The sequence below is a fragment of the Berghia stephanieae genome, chromosome 5 (genome assembly GCF_034508935.2).
Source record: "Berghia stephanieae isolate SIO BIC M18660-M18661 chromosome 5, UCSD_Bste_1.3, whole genome shotgun sequence".
Taxonomy (NCBI): domain Eukaryota; kingdom Metazoa; phylum Mollusca; class Gastropoda; order Nudibranchia; family Aeolidiidae; genus Berghia; species Berghia stephanieae.
Genome location: NC_088364.1, coordinates 7,440,248 through 7,456,811, shown reverse-complemented (window position 1 = coordinate 7,456,811; position 16,564 = coordinate 7,440,248). Strand labels below are relative to the sequence as shown.

The 16,564-nt window shown below is 35.9% G+C and overlaps 1 protein-coding gene across 1 annotated transcript in view; it reads left to right on the top strand.

The window, feature by feature from the left end:
• Nucleotides 1-1,866: 1,866 nt before the first annotated feature.
• The window catches only part of LOC144972333 (ankyrin repeat domain-containing protein 17-like), a 44,344-nt gene continuing 29,646 nt past the window's right edge, over nt 1,867-16,564 (top strand). Inside the window, exons 1-9 of the mRNA XM_078913429.1 lie at nt 1,867-2,222; nt 9,221-9,525; nt 10,459-10,594; nt 10,906-11,053; nt 12,213-12,446; nt 12,770-12,912; nt 13,964-14,153; nt 14,704-14,895; nt 16,239-16,348. Coding sequence (XP_078769555.1) covers nt 2,052-2,222; nt 9,221-9,525; nt 10,459-10,594; nt 10,906-11,053; nt 12,213-12,446; nt 12,770-12,912; nt 13,964-14,153; nt 14,704-14,895; nt 16,239-16,348 — 1,629 coding nt within the window. The 5' untranslated portion in view covers nt 1,867-2,051. The remainder of the gene's footprint in view (nt 2,223-9,220; nt 9,526-10,458; nt 10,595-10,905; nt 11,054-12,212; nt 12,447-12,769; nt 12,913-13,963; nt 14,154-14,703; nt 14,896-16,238; nt 16,349-16,564) is intronic.

Below are 16,564 nucleotides of genomic sequence, written 5' to 3'. Positions count from 1 at the left end.
TGTGCAGAAAAGCAACAAACTTTGTTTTTAAATTTATATTATTTTTATTCTTTTTCTTTCAATTGATAAAAGGAGGCAAATTTTGAAAGAAAAATTAGGACGCCAAATTATTTACACAAACACCCCCCGCCCACCCACCCACCCACACAGATGAGGGTTAACTCCTCGGTCAAGGGATTTCACAATACTTTCACAAGTCTATGCAATGCAAGCATGTCTATACTGTAGCTACATACCAAGTAACACCGTTACAATAAACATTCGCTTAACAAGAACATTTTTATCCCGTCTTTTACCATTACATCCATTGTCCACTGAACTCAAACAAAGGTCACGATTAACGGACATTTTAGACTGCGTTCACATAATCACACATACGCTGGAGGCAACAGATCGAGGGGACGCAAGATAACGTAACGCGAGTTATAAAAGTACCGGGAAAGCGTCCTCATTTTGAGATCGGAAAAGTGAGTGGAGCAGGCACTTATGTTGGTAACAACAAGATATGAAGTGAGTAGAAAAGTGCCAGAGGACAATAGAGAATAAAATTATTATTTTTTTTTTTCGCGGCGGTGGTGGGGTTTGAACCTGCGACCTTATTGGTACGACAACTCCGCCTGGCAGGCGAGAGCGTGGCTCTACCGTGTGAGCTATCCACGAACACAAAAATATTCGTTTCAAACCCAAAGTCATTTCTAGATCCCTCTCTCACCCACTTCTTGAGACCGCCGATTCGTTCGCCACCATCGCGAAGTAATTTTGACCAGCAGTTAAGCTTAATAGCCAATATTCTCATCACAAACATATAACATAGAAACGATTGAGACATTGAGTATGCTCCGGTGTATGGGGTGAATTTTTAATTCAGAAAAGTGAGTGGAGCAGGCACTTATGTTGGTAACAACAAGATATGAAGTGAGTAGAAAAGTGCCAGAAGACAATAGAGAATAAAAATTTAAGCTTAACTGCTGGTCAAAATTACTTCGCGATGGTGGCGAACGAATCGGCGGTCTCAAGAAGTGGGTGAGAGAGGGATCTAGAAATGACTTTGGGTTTGAAACGAATATTTTTGTGTTCGTGGATAGCTCACACGGTAGAGCCACGCTCTCACCTGCCAGGCGGAGTTGTCGTACCAATAAGGTCGCAGGTTCAAATCCCATCACCGCCGCGAAAATTTTTTTTATTCTCTATTGTCTTCTGGCACTTTTCTACTCACTTCATACCTCATTTTGAGATCGAAGGCGAAGCCGATATGACTGGACACAGATGACCGCACCGTGACCGGCCAATTTTTTTCTTTAAATTAATTGAAAATATTTAATTTGTTAATTAAAATGTACTATTAAAAAAATGATTGTTGCTCCTCCAATTTTCCTCCCGATGACGAATACTACTCATTAAAAAAATGTTTTTTGGGTGAACCAACTGCACTTGACCAATATTGATCTCCCATTTTCCAAATGATAAGCCATTTTCAGTCTTTGGGCGTAAATCTTGGGGTTGACATGATTTCGCTTTTATTTGTGTCTGAACATTGTCAGTGTCCCCTCTTGTATTTCGTCCACTGCAATCACATGCCTTCAGATTGTTGTTTATATTTTAAGTGTAATAATTATAATGATAATTATGTGCCCGTTTGAGTTTGAGAATGTGTTGGTCTGGTTAGCTGGTTATTTTTGTGTGTGCAATCGACATTGCTAGATGAAGATGCAGGCCTTAGATCGCTAATATAATCGAATAATTCGTGTTTGTCTTGCACAATCATATTATTTAGTTATAATCCTTTGGTAGTATAAATTTTATAGAAAGAGAAAAATATTATTGAGTTTTTAGCTGAGTTGTGGGGGGTGAAATAAAAACTTCGCCGAACGCATGGAAGATCGGCATCTGCGCAGACGGTATCATCCGGGCAACTGAGCAGAGCCCATAATGTATTATAGTAATGGCGGTCAAGGTGGTTACATGATGTACTAAAAAAATGAAAATATATTACTGTCTTGTGAATTCGTAATTTGAATGAATATTTGAATCAATTGGTGACAAATGACATAATGATGCAAAACGTGCGTGCCATCAAAACTAAGAAACTCAGAACTATTGAAATTGAACAAAGTGAGTCAACGCCAGGAGGCACTTCTCAATCAATAGCCAAATCGACGATGGAACCCTTGTCAAATTTTACCCAGGATATGTCTGGAAGTGATGAGGACGAGGCATCCGAGGTATGAACTTTTTCTAGTCTCTTAGGAATGATTTCACTAACTGGTAGGGTAAGAGTAGAGGGATATTCCAAGGGCGCCTATTGATTTTTTGCATTGCTAAATGCTCGTGGTTATTAGTGATAATAAATACGTTGCTGTTCTTATCACTTTTCTTTTATCTAAACGTGGGAAGACTGCTTCACATTACAGTTGATTGTTTCGAAGCGGTTTCCTTTGTCACATAATATTCAATTGGGCTTTTCAAATCTAGTCTTGTTGTTGATCTCACCATTTCTGTCCAGCTCATTGTGACTGAAAGAGTTAAAAATGACAAAGGAATATATTCATTCACTTCCACTTCCAACAACAAAATTGTTTTGCCTTGGTGAAAAAAAAAAAATTGGCAGAATTTAAATAGCAAAGGTTATAATTATAACATGAACTCCATGAACATTTTTTCTTCTTCATTATATCATAGAACAGAAACTGAGAAACAGCCCTTCAATGAACTGTCAGTGTCAACTAATGTAATATAAAAAAAAAACAAATTGAGAACTTGGTCTGTAATTCATTAAGTTTTCTGCAGAAATTGTTCGAATCAAAAAGTTTTCATTTTATCGAACAAATATCCTGTAGCTGCGTTTGTCAAAAATGTCAATAGAGCATGCAGAGCTTCATTTGAGGTGGTTCCCAAAAGTTTAAGCTGCAATTTGACAATAACATAAATAATTAACCTTACATTACATAATCAATAATCAGCTATCGATAGACAGGAGCCATTTCAAGGATTTGAACAATGTATTTCAATTCTATTACATTCTTAACAATATACAAAGACAGCCTGCAGCATGCTTCTTGAAAGCAATCAGATCCACCAATACCAGTGTTTTATTCTTCATTAATCATTCAGCTTTAATGGAATTGAGTATGAATGTGGTTATTGTGAAGAACCAAAAGATATAGTGCAAGAAGGCAAATGCAAGCAGTTACTGCAGTCTTGATAATAATACCAGTCTAAGAGATAACATGTTAGTTAATTGCAGAATTTGTGATTTGAAAGAATTTCCAACCTACATCACGTTTTCTGTGAATACATGACAAATCTGACAAATCTTATTCTTGTAATTAGCTTTCCAAGCAAGTGATAACAATTATGTTTTCTCTAGCATACTTTCATCCAACAAATTTAAAAAAAAACAAAAACATGAAAGACCCCCCAACAAAACTGCAATTTCAACAAGCATGTATCAAGATTAAAGAAAAGCATGATTGCGCACTAATTTAGCACAGAAATGCATAGCTTCTATTTAACCAAAAAATTTCATATCTAGGGTGAATGTAGTAGATGCAGCATTTTGGTGTTGTATGACAAGTCCCTTCTGATGGATAGGTTCAGGATATAGCTGTGCATAGTTGTGTCATTGGAAAAAGCTCTTTACTCATATTCTCTCACCATACTCAGGTGTAAAATGAGTACTTGGCATTAACAGCTTTGTCTCTGTCAGAAAGATCGTATGTCTCAAAGGAGTCGCGTTTCTTTGTACATGCCAAGTTTGTAGATATTGAAGCTATATGATTGCACAAGGTTGTTTATTTTTTTAGATTTGGGACAAACAGTTGTTTATCTGTCTGAAGGATATAGTTTAATAAAATCAAGTAATTTTAAGAATGTTAATCAACTGGATAAAACTACATCTCTTTCAGTATTTATATTGTTACCTCTATCACCATCATTATTGCCACGTTGACTTTATCACTACACCTTCACAACATCAGCCCCACATGATCACCAAAACACTACCATTTCATCTTAGAGAGAGAGAGAGAGAAAGAGAGAGAGAGAGAGAGAGAGAGAGAGAGAGAGAGAGAGAGAGAGAGAGAGAGAGAGAGAGAATAAGTAGGAGTGAAGTATCTGTTCAATGTTATAGTTATCATATAACGTTATAACAAGTGTAACTAAATGACAAATTGCCATATTTATTGACAATAAAGATCTATTATTATTATTATTATTATTATTATTATTATTATTATTATTATCTTCATCATCACTTTTACCACCACTTCTCTAGTTGAAGCCAAGAATTAAAATGACATTATAGCAATCATTTGCACTGACTCAAAAACATTCAGCTTAATGCTTCACCAGCAGCTGTTTTGCCGTTGGTGTGACAATTGCAAGTGGAATTAACAATCTATTGAAACACATGAAATCTTGAAATTGAGATTGCAACGGGTGGGATTCTTCGTTTTATCCGTAGAATTCCGCAAAAAATATTTTAAAAAAAAAATCCTTGGATAACATCACCTCATTTCATCAACTGTTGCAAAGCAGAGCTGTATAAAAGCTGTGCTTAAGTCAGAACTGCACTTTTTTTGTCTATAAGTCGTGAATTTTGCGCTCTCTGCAAAAATAATCACGAGCATGTGTACCCTTTACTCACTTTATCAACCCAGTGAAAACACAAGTGTGTGCATTTCACCTCAACAACCACCAAGCCCACAAAAAACTTAACATCAAGTGGAATGGCCAGACATTAGAGTACAACTACCACCCAGTGTACCTCGGAGTGACGCTTGATCGGACTCTGTCCTTCAGAGAACACGTGAGGAAGACCAAGGCAAAAGTGTCCACGCGAAATGCCCTCCTTGGAAAGCTGGCAAACATGAACTGGGGAACTGACCCTAAAACTCTAAGGACCACAGCATTGGCCCTCAGCTTCTCAACTGCGGAGTACTGCTCAGCTGTATGGGCCCGATCATGCCATGCCTCCAAGCTAGACCCCGAGCTCAACAACGCCTGCCGGATCGTAACGGGCCAGCTGAGAGCAACACCATTACCACTGGTCTACCGTGCAGCAGGAATAGCCCCACCACACATCCGGAGGGAAACTCATGCCCAAATACAAAAATACAAACAGGAAATGGACCAGAGACACCCCCTTTATGACCACAATTGCCCCAAAAGCAGGCTCAAATCAAGGAAAAGCTTCCTCACAATAGAGAGCCTTCACCCAGACCATTCAGCATTCTTCCACCTGGACAAATGGGTAGAATGGGACAAGACAGCAAACGATGCCCTCCAGCCCCCAACAGAAAAGCTCCCAGCAGGCACAGACCTCAAGAGAAAAGACTGGGTGGCGTTGAACAGAGCTAGAGCAAAGGTGGGAAACACCGTCACCAATCTCTTTAAATGGAAAATCTCACCGGGCACTGAATGCCCATGCGGTCACCCCAGACAGACTATGGACCACATCCTGTCCGAATGCTCGCTGGGACCTCACTGCACCAATGCTGACCTGAGGGAATGCAACCAGACTGCCCGGGACTGGCTGACTCACTGGCGCGACAAGATATGATGATGACTCACTTTATCATAGTGGAATTAAATGTATTTTACATTGGAGGCCAATCATTTCCGCATCTCATATATTTATCTCTCATAGACATACAGATTTGTGATGTTGTTCAGAATTGTTGGGAGATGTTGGTTATCTCTTTCTCTTTCGACATGAAGCTGATCTTAACACCATGATTGTTATAAATAGACACCTAGATAACCACGCCTCTCAGACAGTCGTCATAATGTAAACAATGGCAGTGATTGGTGAACATAGCGAACTACACAGGTTTTTCTATTGATGGTATACGTCATAGTAAAATACACTCTGTTCTTCTGCTTGATCAATAAAATCAACACAAAACCAATTTTGTCAATTTAAATGTATGATCGAGAAATTTATGTGATAACTAGTCACCCATTTGGCAGTATATAAACAATAACAATGATCAAGAGAGAGGTCGATATCCTGGCCTAGCGGTTTTATGCATTTTAAAAGTGAAAAGATTAGATGAATATGCATACAAAAAAAGAGTAAAATATGCAAAAGATATGCAAATTACTCTTCCTAAAAATTGCAAGCATATGTACAATTAAAAATTGAAAGACAAAGTTAAAATTCAGCTTGTGCTTATATTAAAAGTAAAAAGTGACTCATCGTGTAAAGATTTGAAGAATTATTTGACATGCTATGAGCGTCACACAAGGATTCATACAACATATAATACTTACATTATAATTCAGGACACGTTCAGTAAGAGCTTTAAATTTAAATTCTAAAATGGATTGAAATGACAAAGTTTTGTTAACTTTGCATTCTGCTAAGGCGCATATTTCTGGAGGGCCAGGATGTCATTCACGCTATTGTTTATAAACAACCATGTTTGTCCGAGCATGTGTGAAGGTGTGTCACAAGTTCCATGTTTTGATTAGTCAAAAATCTACTGGTTAATTGAGTATTGTCTGTACAAAATGAGAGGAAAGAATTTGTAAATGATGACACCCTTTTATCATCATATTGAAGGTGGAGGCATGCCATGTGGAGATATAATGTAAAGAGGGATTTAAACATTTTATGTTGTAAATTGTCATTTGGATTGGATTTGGATGATCAAAAAATTATCTTTATAGATAGTTCGAAGATGACGTCACTTGTGTCTTTGTTATTGTTTTTTGCCATCCGCGTTTATGAGTAATGTTCACTGAACTGTATTAACCTGACTATAAACGATCATGGATACACACAGTTTTGTGTGTTGGTCCGTTATACTTCCGGATGACAATGTTATGAGCTTCTTAGCCAAGCACATAGTATCTATAGTGATCACCATCCCTATTGCTATATTTTTCGGCAAATGGAGACTGTATTACTGTAAACTGTACATGTACAGAGTAGTGTGCACATTTTTGTAATCATTGTTCTTCATTGAATCTGTCCATGTAAAAATCTTCTTTTTTTTGGTCCACGTCAGACTATCTTTTGCTCAATGGCATGCTTCTTTGAGCAGTTATTTTTATTAAGCTTTGAAGATGAAAATGGCAAAGACATTGCATTGTTGTGTTGTTTTTTTTTTCTCCTTCTCCTTCTTCTCAAATAATGGTAATATTACTGTCAGGATTCCTTCTTTCTTTGAAATTTGCATCGTTATAAAATCAAATTTGATTCATACTTTCCTAGCATTAATTTCAATAATGCGGTTTTACAGTATTATCACATGGGTTAGGAGATGGCGATAAAAGATAGAGCACTTTCTATCATATTCTCTTTGTAGACTTCCTCAATCAAAATGATCATTATAAATAATGAATGCCTAATTTATTTCCGACTCCTAGATCATCTTAACATATTTTGAGGATAGGTCACAGTCACATTATTTTGAAAATAAATTTCAGACTTTTTTTTAATTTGTTAGAATTGGATTTCAGGCTTTTTTGGCATGCATCAAGTTATTGATGGAATGGTACTCTCAATAATCTCATATCTTTATTACCCTGTTCTGTTTGTATAAACAAGCCTGGAAAAATTTAAAGTGATCTAGATTGTGACTTATACTCTTATTTTTTCTATTTTTCTATCTTGACAATTTAAATTAATATTGATTATGATTATGAGTAATTTTTTTACTCAAATCTTAACAATAATAAAAATAACAAAATGCTTACCTTTTAAAAGCTTAACTTGAATTTATAGTGGAGAAATAGTGAAATAAATTACAAATTTTATTTTTACAATTGTTTTATGGGCAAAATGCATATAAATATATAAATTGAGTTCCATGGAGGAATGTACATTCATCTCAAGATGGAAGATATGATTAGATTGTTCACAAAGTTGCAGAAAAATATGCTTGGAGAGGATTTCTAAATTCAAAGATGTTATGTGAAGACATTTGAAATGCAGTGGAATCCCCATGAAATCAACACTCTTAAAATCAACTTCTGATTAAGGTCACCATCTCTTGTTGTACCGAAAATCTCTGTTCTTCAACTGTGTTCCATTGATAATGGATAAAGCGAAACAATCTTTCTCATCCGACAGTGGGCTTAATCAAGATTCCATTGTAGTGCTAATGATGTCAGAGTGTTAGAAAAGAGTTCATGTATTTTATGAAATGCTTTTATTCAGGTGTAAGATATCTACCAATGTTGTAGGGACTTAATTATAGCCACATGATGCTCACACATAAAAATTGGATTTGGATAATGAGGGTGTTGATTGTAGTGGTAGTGGGGATAATTAGATAAGGTTGTGTTCGTGCTAATGACTATATTTAACTCAGTGATGCTTCCTGTCTTGGTGACAGTAACCAAGTCATTATTTGTAGGTGTATATAGATATAAAAAATACAAGAATACAAATACAAGATTTTAGTGTACATATTAATCATCAAAAATTATTGACTTACCTGTTCCGCATTGTTTTTTGTTTTTTTGTTATTGTATTTTTTTTCCCTCTATTTCTTTTTCCTTTTCTTTTCCTTTTTTGGATGGTGTTAGGTTATGGCTCTATATCACAATATTTATGTCCTCTTGTGACATAAATGTTCTCTAATTGACAAGTAAATTTCTCCAGTTGTTGAGGATGGATTTCCATACCCTTATCGTACTTGGACTGAATGTGTACATTCATTTTCATTTCGGAATTGGGGAGCTTGTTAACATCATTTCTTTCTTGGGATTTGTTGGTGGTCTTTGATAGGGATGGCTGTCAGTTAAATTGACATGGTATATGCATCTTGGGAAAAAGATAACCATCAAAATTAGAAGCATTTCTAATGAAAATCATTTGATTAAATATTTCAAGTCTGTGATTTGAAGACTGCAGTAATCCTCTAGCCAAAATCCGTTTGGTATTTTGAAGGATACGTGGACCATCTCATATTATAAAAATGTTTTACAAAAGTATAAGTTACTTGGATGCTATTTTTAAAAAAAACATCTTTTGTTTGAAGATCATTCATTAAAAATTTTTTTTAAAGGCTGCGCTTTGCAAAGGAAACGACTTGAGTTTTTTACTTTTTTTTTAAGTTAAAGAAATTGAACATGTATGAGTCTTGAATGGGAATTGACCAGGTGCCTTAATACTGCCAATTTAATACTATTCAATGGTATTTACTTGTCTTTTAAAAGTTGATTAATGCATTATCACAGATGTCAATCATTCCATTTCCAATTGCAGGTTGACTCCTTCATCTTAGAGGAAAATGATATCGATGAAAATGACCAAGGGGAGTCCAAATTTCTCCTGGCAGCTGAAGCGGAAGGACAAGGAATTCAAAGTGTTGACCCACAAACCCAGGCAAGATTGGAAGCCCTCCTAGAAGCTGCTGGCATTTCCAAATTGTCTTCAAAAGATGGAAAGGCATTGTCCGACCCTGAAGTTTTGAGAACTCTGACCTCATCCGTGAGCAGTGCTTTGGACGAGGCTGCACAGGCTTTACATCGTATGAGAGACTCCCAGGGACAGCCTCTCTCTGGAGATGGGTATGTACTCATTTCAAAATTTCAATTTTCTCAATTTTAACTCCACTATGTATAAACACTGAACATAGGAAATAGTGTAGACCTGTCTCTTCAAATACCTAATCAAAGCAGTGTTACTGTATGGCTGTGAAACATGGAAAATTAACAAAGAAGATGAAAGGAGGGTGGACACTTTCCAAAATAAATGTTTCAGAAGAAGATAAATAATAAGATGGTAATAACATATAACAACAGAGAAAGCGATGGAGTTGGTGGTAACAGAGGTCAGTTCAATGGTAAAGAAGAAGAGATGGAACTGGGTTGGACATGTATTGAGAGAGGAAAACGGGTTTGATTGTGCTATAGTGATGGGCATGATACCAGGATGAAAGTGGAGAAAGGGATGTCCAAAAATAATACGGGGCAGAATGGTGGAGAGGGAAAGGAATGATGTTGGCATATATACTCCTGGCAGTGAGTAAGAACTAAAGCAGGAGACCAGAGCAGATGGAGGGAAGCTGTTCAGGCCTTATGCGCCTCCTGGTGCTTAGAGATTAAGGTTTCTTCAAGAAATCCATTTTTTAAATTATTGTGCATACATCCATTGAAAAGCCTATTGTAAGACTGAAGCAGAAGCTTTATCTTCCATGGAATGGGAATCATCTGTATTTCAATTCTTAGTGGAGAGTGATTTACCTTTTCAGATATGTTTGTAATCCTGATTTTCTTTCATAGCTGCTTTTATTTTTATTTTTTTTAATGAACTCTGTTCTTCATGACATGGATTTGATAAAAAGTTTTTTACTTTGTCTTTATCCTTTTTTACTTGTTTATATAAACAGCTTATTCAAGTTTGATTCTATGTTCTCTAAAAAATGTTTAATAAAATAAGAATTATAATTGCATTGGTAACTTTGGCTTTACTGTATTGGAACTGTACGTGACATTTTTCAGAGTGCCTCTGGAAACCAGTGGTGAGAGCGAGTCCATTGGACCCAGGTCTGGCTCTGGTAATGCTGCTGACTCATCTGAAGAAGGAGAAAGCCTCCTATCTTTGGCTTGCTCAGCTGGATATTATGAATTGGCTCAGGTAAGGGAATCTTGTTTTCATTTATTTTATTTCGTTTTCAAGATACCACACTTAGGGGGGAAAGCTTGCAACTCGTGAAGAAAAAAAAACATCTACTGTAGCATGGAAGTCTTGTTATATTTTTCTAGACAGGGGTTAATTTGGACTGGGTGTGGGATTGGTTGAGAAGAAACATTCTCTTAAAATATGGTTTACATGTGAACTTGAGATATTATTTTGGGTCTTTGAAATGAACGGTTGTCATAAAATTAGCCTGTATTCTTCTGAAGTCAATAATTTATAAAGCAAATCTTTGAAATGTTATTTTGCAGGTCCTTCTGGCAATGAAAGCCAATGTAGAGGACCGTGGTATCAAAGGAGACTGCACTCCCTTGATGGAAGCAGCCAGTGGTGGCCATGTGGATATTGTACGTCTCTTGTTGGTGCATAAGGCTGACATTAATGCCCAGTCTTCAGCTGGTAAGTTAAAAAAATGTGTTTTTGTTTTTGGCACAACCAAAGCTCTTCCATTGTACATAATGTCCTGAACGTATTTGGAAAAAATGATGAAATTAATTTATTTAGCAGCTTCAATTTAAACTTTTTGAAAGTGAAATTACTTGTATTTGAAGGAATTCACATTGTAATTTACAGCGAATAAAAGAGATCCATAATATTTTGTTAACACGCTTTGCATTGGCTTCTTGTTGTTTGCAATCACATTAGATATGGCATTTAAATAATGTTAGATTTTGATTTTTCAAAACAATATTATACTAGTTGTGGATCATTGTGAAGGGGTGCTTATTTCATTTAGGAAAAGGAGACTTAATGGTTTTGCTTTTGAAATGGAGACATTTTTTGTTTCATTAAGCAATGGCCAGACTGATCTGCTATTTATATTTATTTTAATGGTATTCTTTAAAACCAAAATTGGCCAAATACTGATCTTTTCTCTGGACTCATGAGTTTTAAACAAAAGTTAAGAGGAAAACTGGTTGAAAGATTGTATATATTGAGTAAGAAATGCATGTAGTATCTTAAGGTGACAATTTACGAAACAAGGAATGCAATACAGTGCTTTAGGATAATGCAGATTCATTTTCTTGAAATCCGGAATTTTTTAACAGAATTATGCAGATATTTTTGTTGGCTTCTTGTGCTGGGAACATTGATAAAAAAATTTTTTTTTAATTTGTAAAGAAAGAAGAATTGCCATAATAGTTTAAAACATAAAAAATTATAATAACTAAAAATAAAAATAAAATTCCCTTTATTAATCCCATAGGCGATATTATCTCTAGGGTCTATTCCAAGAGAAGACTGGAATAACCCAGGCATCAGCTGCAGTGCAGCTCCTCAAATTGAGCTAGGGTGAGGTGACTTGCTCAAGGCCACACAGCGCAGTGGTGGGTGATTGTACTCAGTACCTTTTGGGTGCGAAGCAATGACTGAACTGCTGAGCCACACTGCTGCATTTTTTTTAAAAATTTAATTCTTAAAGTAAATAAAATTCAAGAGATTATCATCAATTTTATATAAAAAAAGATCTGAATCATATGCTCTTGGGGCTTTGCTTTCTCGTTGATTTCACTCATTACCATGTCATTGACTGTCTTATTTCCCTTTTCAACTATAGGCAACACCCCCCTTCACTATGGAGCCTGTGGTGGTTTCAAGGAAGTCGTAGAAGAGCTAATCAGGAATGGGGCCAACGTAGAAATCCACAATGAGAACGGCCACACCCCTTTGATGGAGGCTGCCTCGGCCGGTCATGTGGAAGTGGCCAAGATTCTCCTGGAGCATGGTGCTGGCATCAACACCCATTCCAATGAGTTCAAGGAGAGTGCACTTACTCTTGCCTGCTACAAAGGTAAAACAAGCTGCTAAGTGTTATCAATTCTACTTTGGTACAATCTTTTCATTTTTACTTTTACAAAATATATGTCTTACTATGCACCAGTATTTTAAAACGGTCTTGAAATATTGTTAAATGTCTTCTTATAACCCTAAATGTCCTCAATCGTAGGTTTCTTGGGGTGCAAAATAAAATTTAAAAGACAAAAAATGAAAAATTTAAAAAGCATCATTAAATTAAAAATAAAATAAAAAAATAACTTCAGACTTATGTTTTGAAGATTATTGGCTTCTGTTATTTACTCATTCAAAAATCATGAAATGACCTCTGTCCCCTAGGTCACTTGGATATGGTGAAATTCCTTCTGGAGGCTGGAGCAGACCAGGAGCACAAGACTGACGAGATGCACACTGCCCTCATGGAGGCTTCAATGGATGGCCACGTGGAGGTGGCTAGACTGCTTCTGGATAGCGGGGCTCAGGTAGGTGGGAGATGTCTTGTATTTGTTCCTGACCTCCCTTAGTGGGCAGGGAGGTCACTCACTGTGTTTTCTATTCCCCTATCTGTTTTCCAATATGCATTCTGTCTTTGTCTTGGAAGGATGAGATTACTTGGCTTAGCCCTGGCCCTGGCTGGGTAGCCTTGTTGGGAGGGAAACAGTCAAATTATAGTTAGGGTTTTAAGAGATGATATTTTTTTGTCTTGTAAATCATCTCTCTGTTATGTACTGTATTATTTTTTTGTTTTACATATATTATTTCTAAATATTTGAGTGTGTTCCTCTTAGTGGGGACCTGTGCTTGTGTCAGGATGAGACGTTTAGGTATTCTCAAATTAAGTACACTGATAGTGTGCTCTTGGAATCTACATCTTCTCTATTTTAACTAATTCCCCTTTGTCTTCCATTTTCTTGGGTACTTCAATTGTCATTCTAGAACTTATTACTATCCCATTTTCTTCCTTTTTATTGGCACTGATATCACTTAAAAAGCGGCACACTTCTCAGAAATCTAGTCAATTTGCAGCTACTTTTCTTTCTGAGTGGAAAGCTGGTATGAAGTAATAACTAGATATATAGAATGAGAAAGGGTATGAAGAAATAAAATATTTTGATGTTAAAGAATTTGTGCTCACTTGATTATATTTAAATAAGATAGAGATGTCTTTTCGTAAATGTTAAGTGTTGCTATTGGCTAGGGGATCTCTCCTCCCCCCAACCACCACCACTACGGAAAAGCTCTTTGAGCATTTTAATGGATATTGCGCTATAGATAGTATGCGCTTGGCTAAGAAGCTCATAACATTGCCATCCGGAAGTATAAAGGACCAACACACAAAACTGTGTGTATCCATGAACGTTTATAGTCGGGTTAATACAGTTCAGTGAGCATTACTCATAAACGCGGATGGCAAAAAACAATAACAATGACCTGAGTGATGTCATCTTCGAACTATTTATATACAAACTCAAAGGTTTGTTGTTGTTTTTTTGTCTATATCAAAAGTTTTCATTAAAATTTTCTATTATCCAGGTAAACATGCCTGCTGATAGCTTTGAATCTCCATTGACACTTGCTGCATGTGGAGGTCATTTGGAGTTGGCCAGTCTCCTATTGGAACGCGGTGCCAACATTGAAGAAGTGAACGATGAGGGATACACCCCATTGATGGAAGCTGCTAGGGAAGGCCATGAGGAAATGGTGGCATTACTCTTGTCGCAAGGTACCGTTTAAAATTTTTAGTTTTTGATTATTATTTCTTTGTCCCGATTGCTGTTTGATATTTTGTATTGAGAAATGTCTTTTTTAGATGATTCTCAAAAATATCAAAATTTTATATCGGCATTTTGCTCATGCAAAGTCCAAGAGGCATTTAAAAATAAAAAATTGATTTTCACAAAAATAATTTTATGGGACCTTTCAAACCCACGTTGCTTGCCCCTTTCCATTTTCTGAGGATCTTCGTTTAAACTCTTATATTAAAAAATATTTTAATTTTTTTTCATTTAACATCATAAATAATAATCATTAAAGTTTGTGAGTTTTAGTTGAACAATGGAGATATAAAAAAGACTTTCATTATCCATAGTTATTCATTTTGAGGAATATTCTAGTACAATTAAATGCCTGTTATTTTCAGCATCTTCTGAGACCCAAGTTACTTTAAAGTTGATTTGTCTTCACATTGTGAAACTTTTGAAGACTTTAAAGTCTTCTGTCTGATTAAAAGAAAGCTGCACTTTACAATTGATGTTAAATTTTCTCCCATACAGAAGCTGATATCAATGCTCAAACTGAAGAGACACAGGAAACAGCTCTGACACTTGCCTGCTGCGGAGGGTTTCTTGAAGTTGCCGACTACCTTCTCCGACAGGGTGCCCACATTGAACTTGGTTGCAGCACTCCTTTGATGGAGGCTGCACAGGAGGGACATTTGGAGCTGGTCTCTTTTCTCTTGCATTCAGGTTAGCCACTTTTTTTCCAACCCAGGAATTTAACCTTTTTGAAGACAGATATTTCTCATTTTATTATCAGAAGTCATAAAATAAATGTTTTTCAAGATTTGATGTGACTAATCTTAATAAATTTGTTTTTACCATGTTAATCAAGACTGTCGTTTTGATTTTTAAAATATTCCAAAGTTATTTTTATTATTATTCTATAAAGCCTACAATATTATCTATATCTATATAATATTCACTATATGGCATGTAATAAATACATTCTTATTTGATTTATTTTGAGGTATTTATAGCTGGGTGGGGATCCTGACCTCCCATAGCGGGCAGGGAGGTACATACTGTGTCTTCTATCCCCTTATATCTGTTTTCCAACATGCTTTCTGTCTTTGTCTTGGAATGAGATTACTTGGATTTGTCCTGGCCCTGGCCGGAGTCCTGGCTGGGAGGGAAACATTCAAATGCATAGATATTCTTTTGGGAGATGATATTTTTTTCCTTGTAAATCATCTCTCTGTTATGCATTATTATATTTGTTATTTTTAATGAATAGTGTAGGCATTTGAGTGTATTCCTCTTTGTTGGATTTTGTGCATGTGTCCGGATGAGACTTATAGGTGATCTCAAACTAAGTACATTGGTGGTATGCTCTTGGATTCTACATCTGATCCCTATTTGTTCCCAGTTACCCTTTGTCTTACTTTCTCTTGGCTGCTTTAATTGTAATTCTAGAACTTTTTACTATCCCATTTTCTTCCTTTTTACTGGCGCTGATATGACCTTAATGTGTTGCAAGCGCCGTAAAATCCTTTTAAAAAAAAAACAAAAAAAAAGGTATTTATAGGTTATTGAATGCTGATTTCTAATGTCAATATTTTAATCCATCTCTTTCCCTTGCCACATCTGTTGTACAATTTCTGAAAAGGATAAACAAAGTTTATTATGGTTGTTATTATTATTAATCTTAAAAAATTGTTAATTGTATCATAAAATTTGAAACTTAAGGATATCAATGCTATGGTTTTATTTATATATATATCGATGAAACACCTTATCTTATAATTATTTTACCAATTCTTCAAATTTTGGTTGTTTAACTAGTTTTGTTCCCTAAAATACAGAAAATAAACCCAAGTTGTAACCTCCTGCCACCTCCCACTATTACTGAATTTACCCTTTTTTACCTTTGCATATGATATGGGTGCTTGAGCTGTCAAGTATACGAGGGGATTTGTTGCCTTTGATTCATTCAGTGTTTGTCAGTGAGATCTCATCAATGTTCAATCCTCCCACCCCATTATTCAGTAAAAAAAATTATTAGCATTTAACATGTCATATGCCTTTTTCAGGTGCCAATGTTGAAGCCCAAACTGGCACAGGAGATACTGCCTTGACGTATGCTTGTGAGAATGGTCATACTGATGTAGCTGAAGCATTGTTGGAATGTGGAGCTAAATTGGTCAGTATGAGTAAAAGCATATATTGCCTATTTTATCTGTAATGATTTGGAAGCAGAGGGTCAGATTTGAAGGGAGATAAAAAAAATTTTACTCAAGATTTGGACATAGAATAGTCTAGACTGAATTCTTAAATCGAAGTAACTTTGAGTTTTACCTCCTTGATTGCTTTAATATGTTAGAGTGGAATGTTGCTTTATTCATGAAAAATACATTAT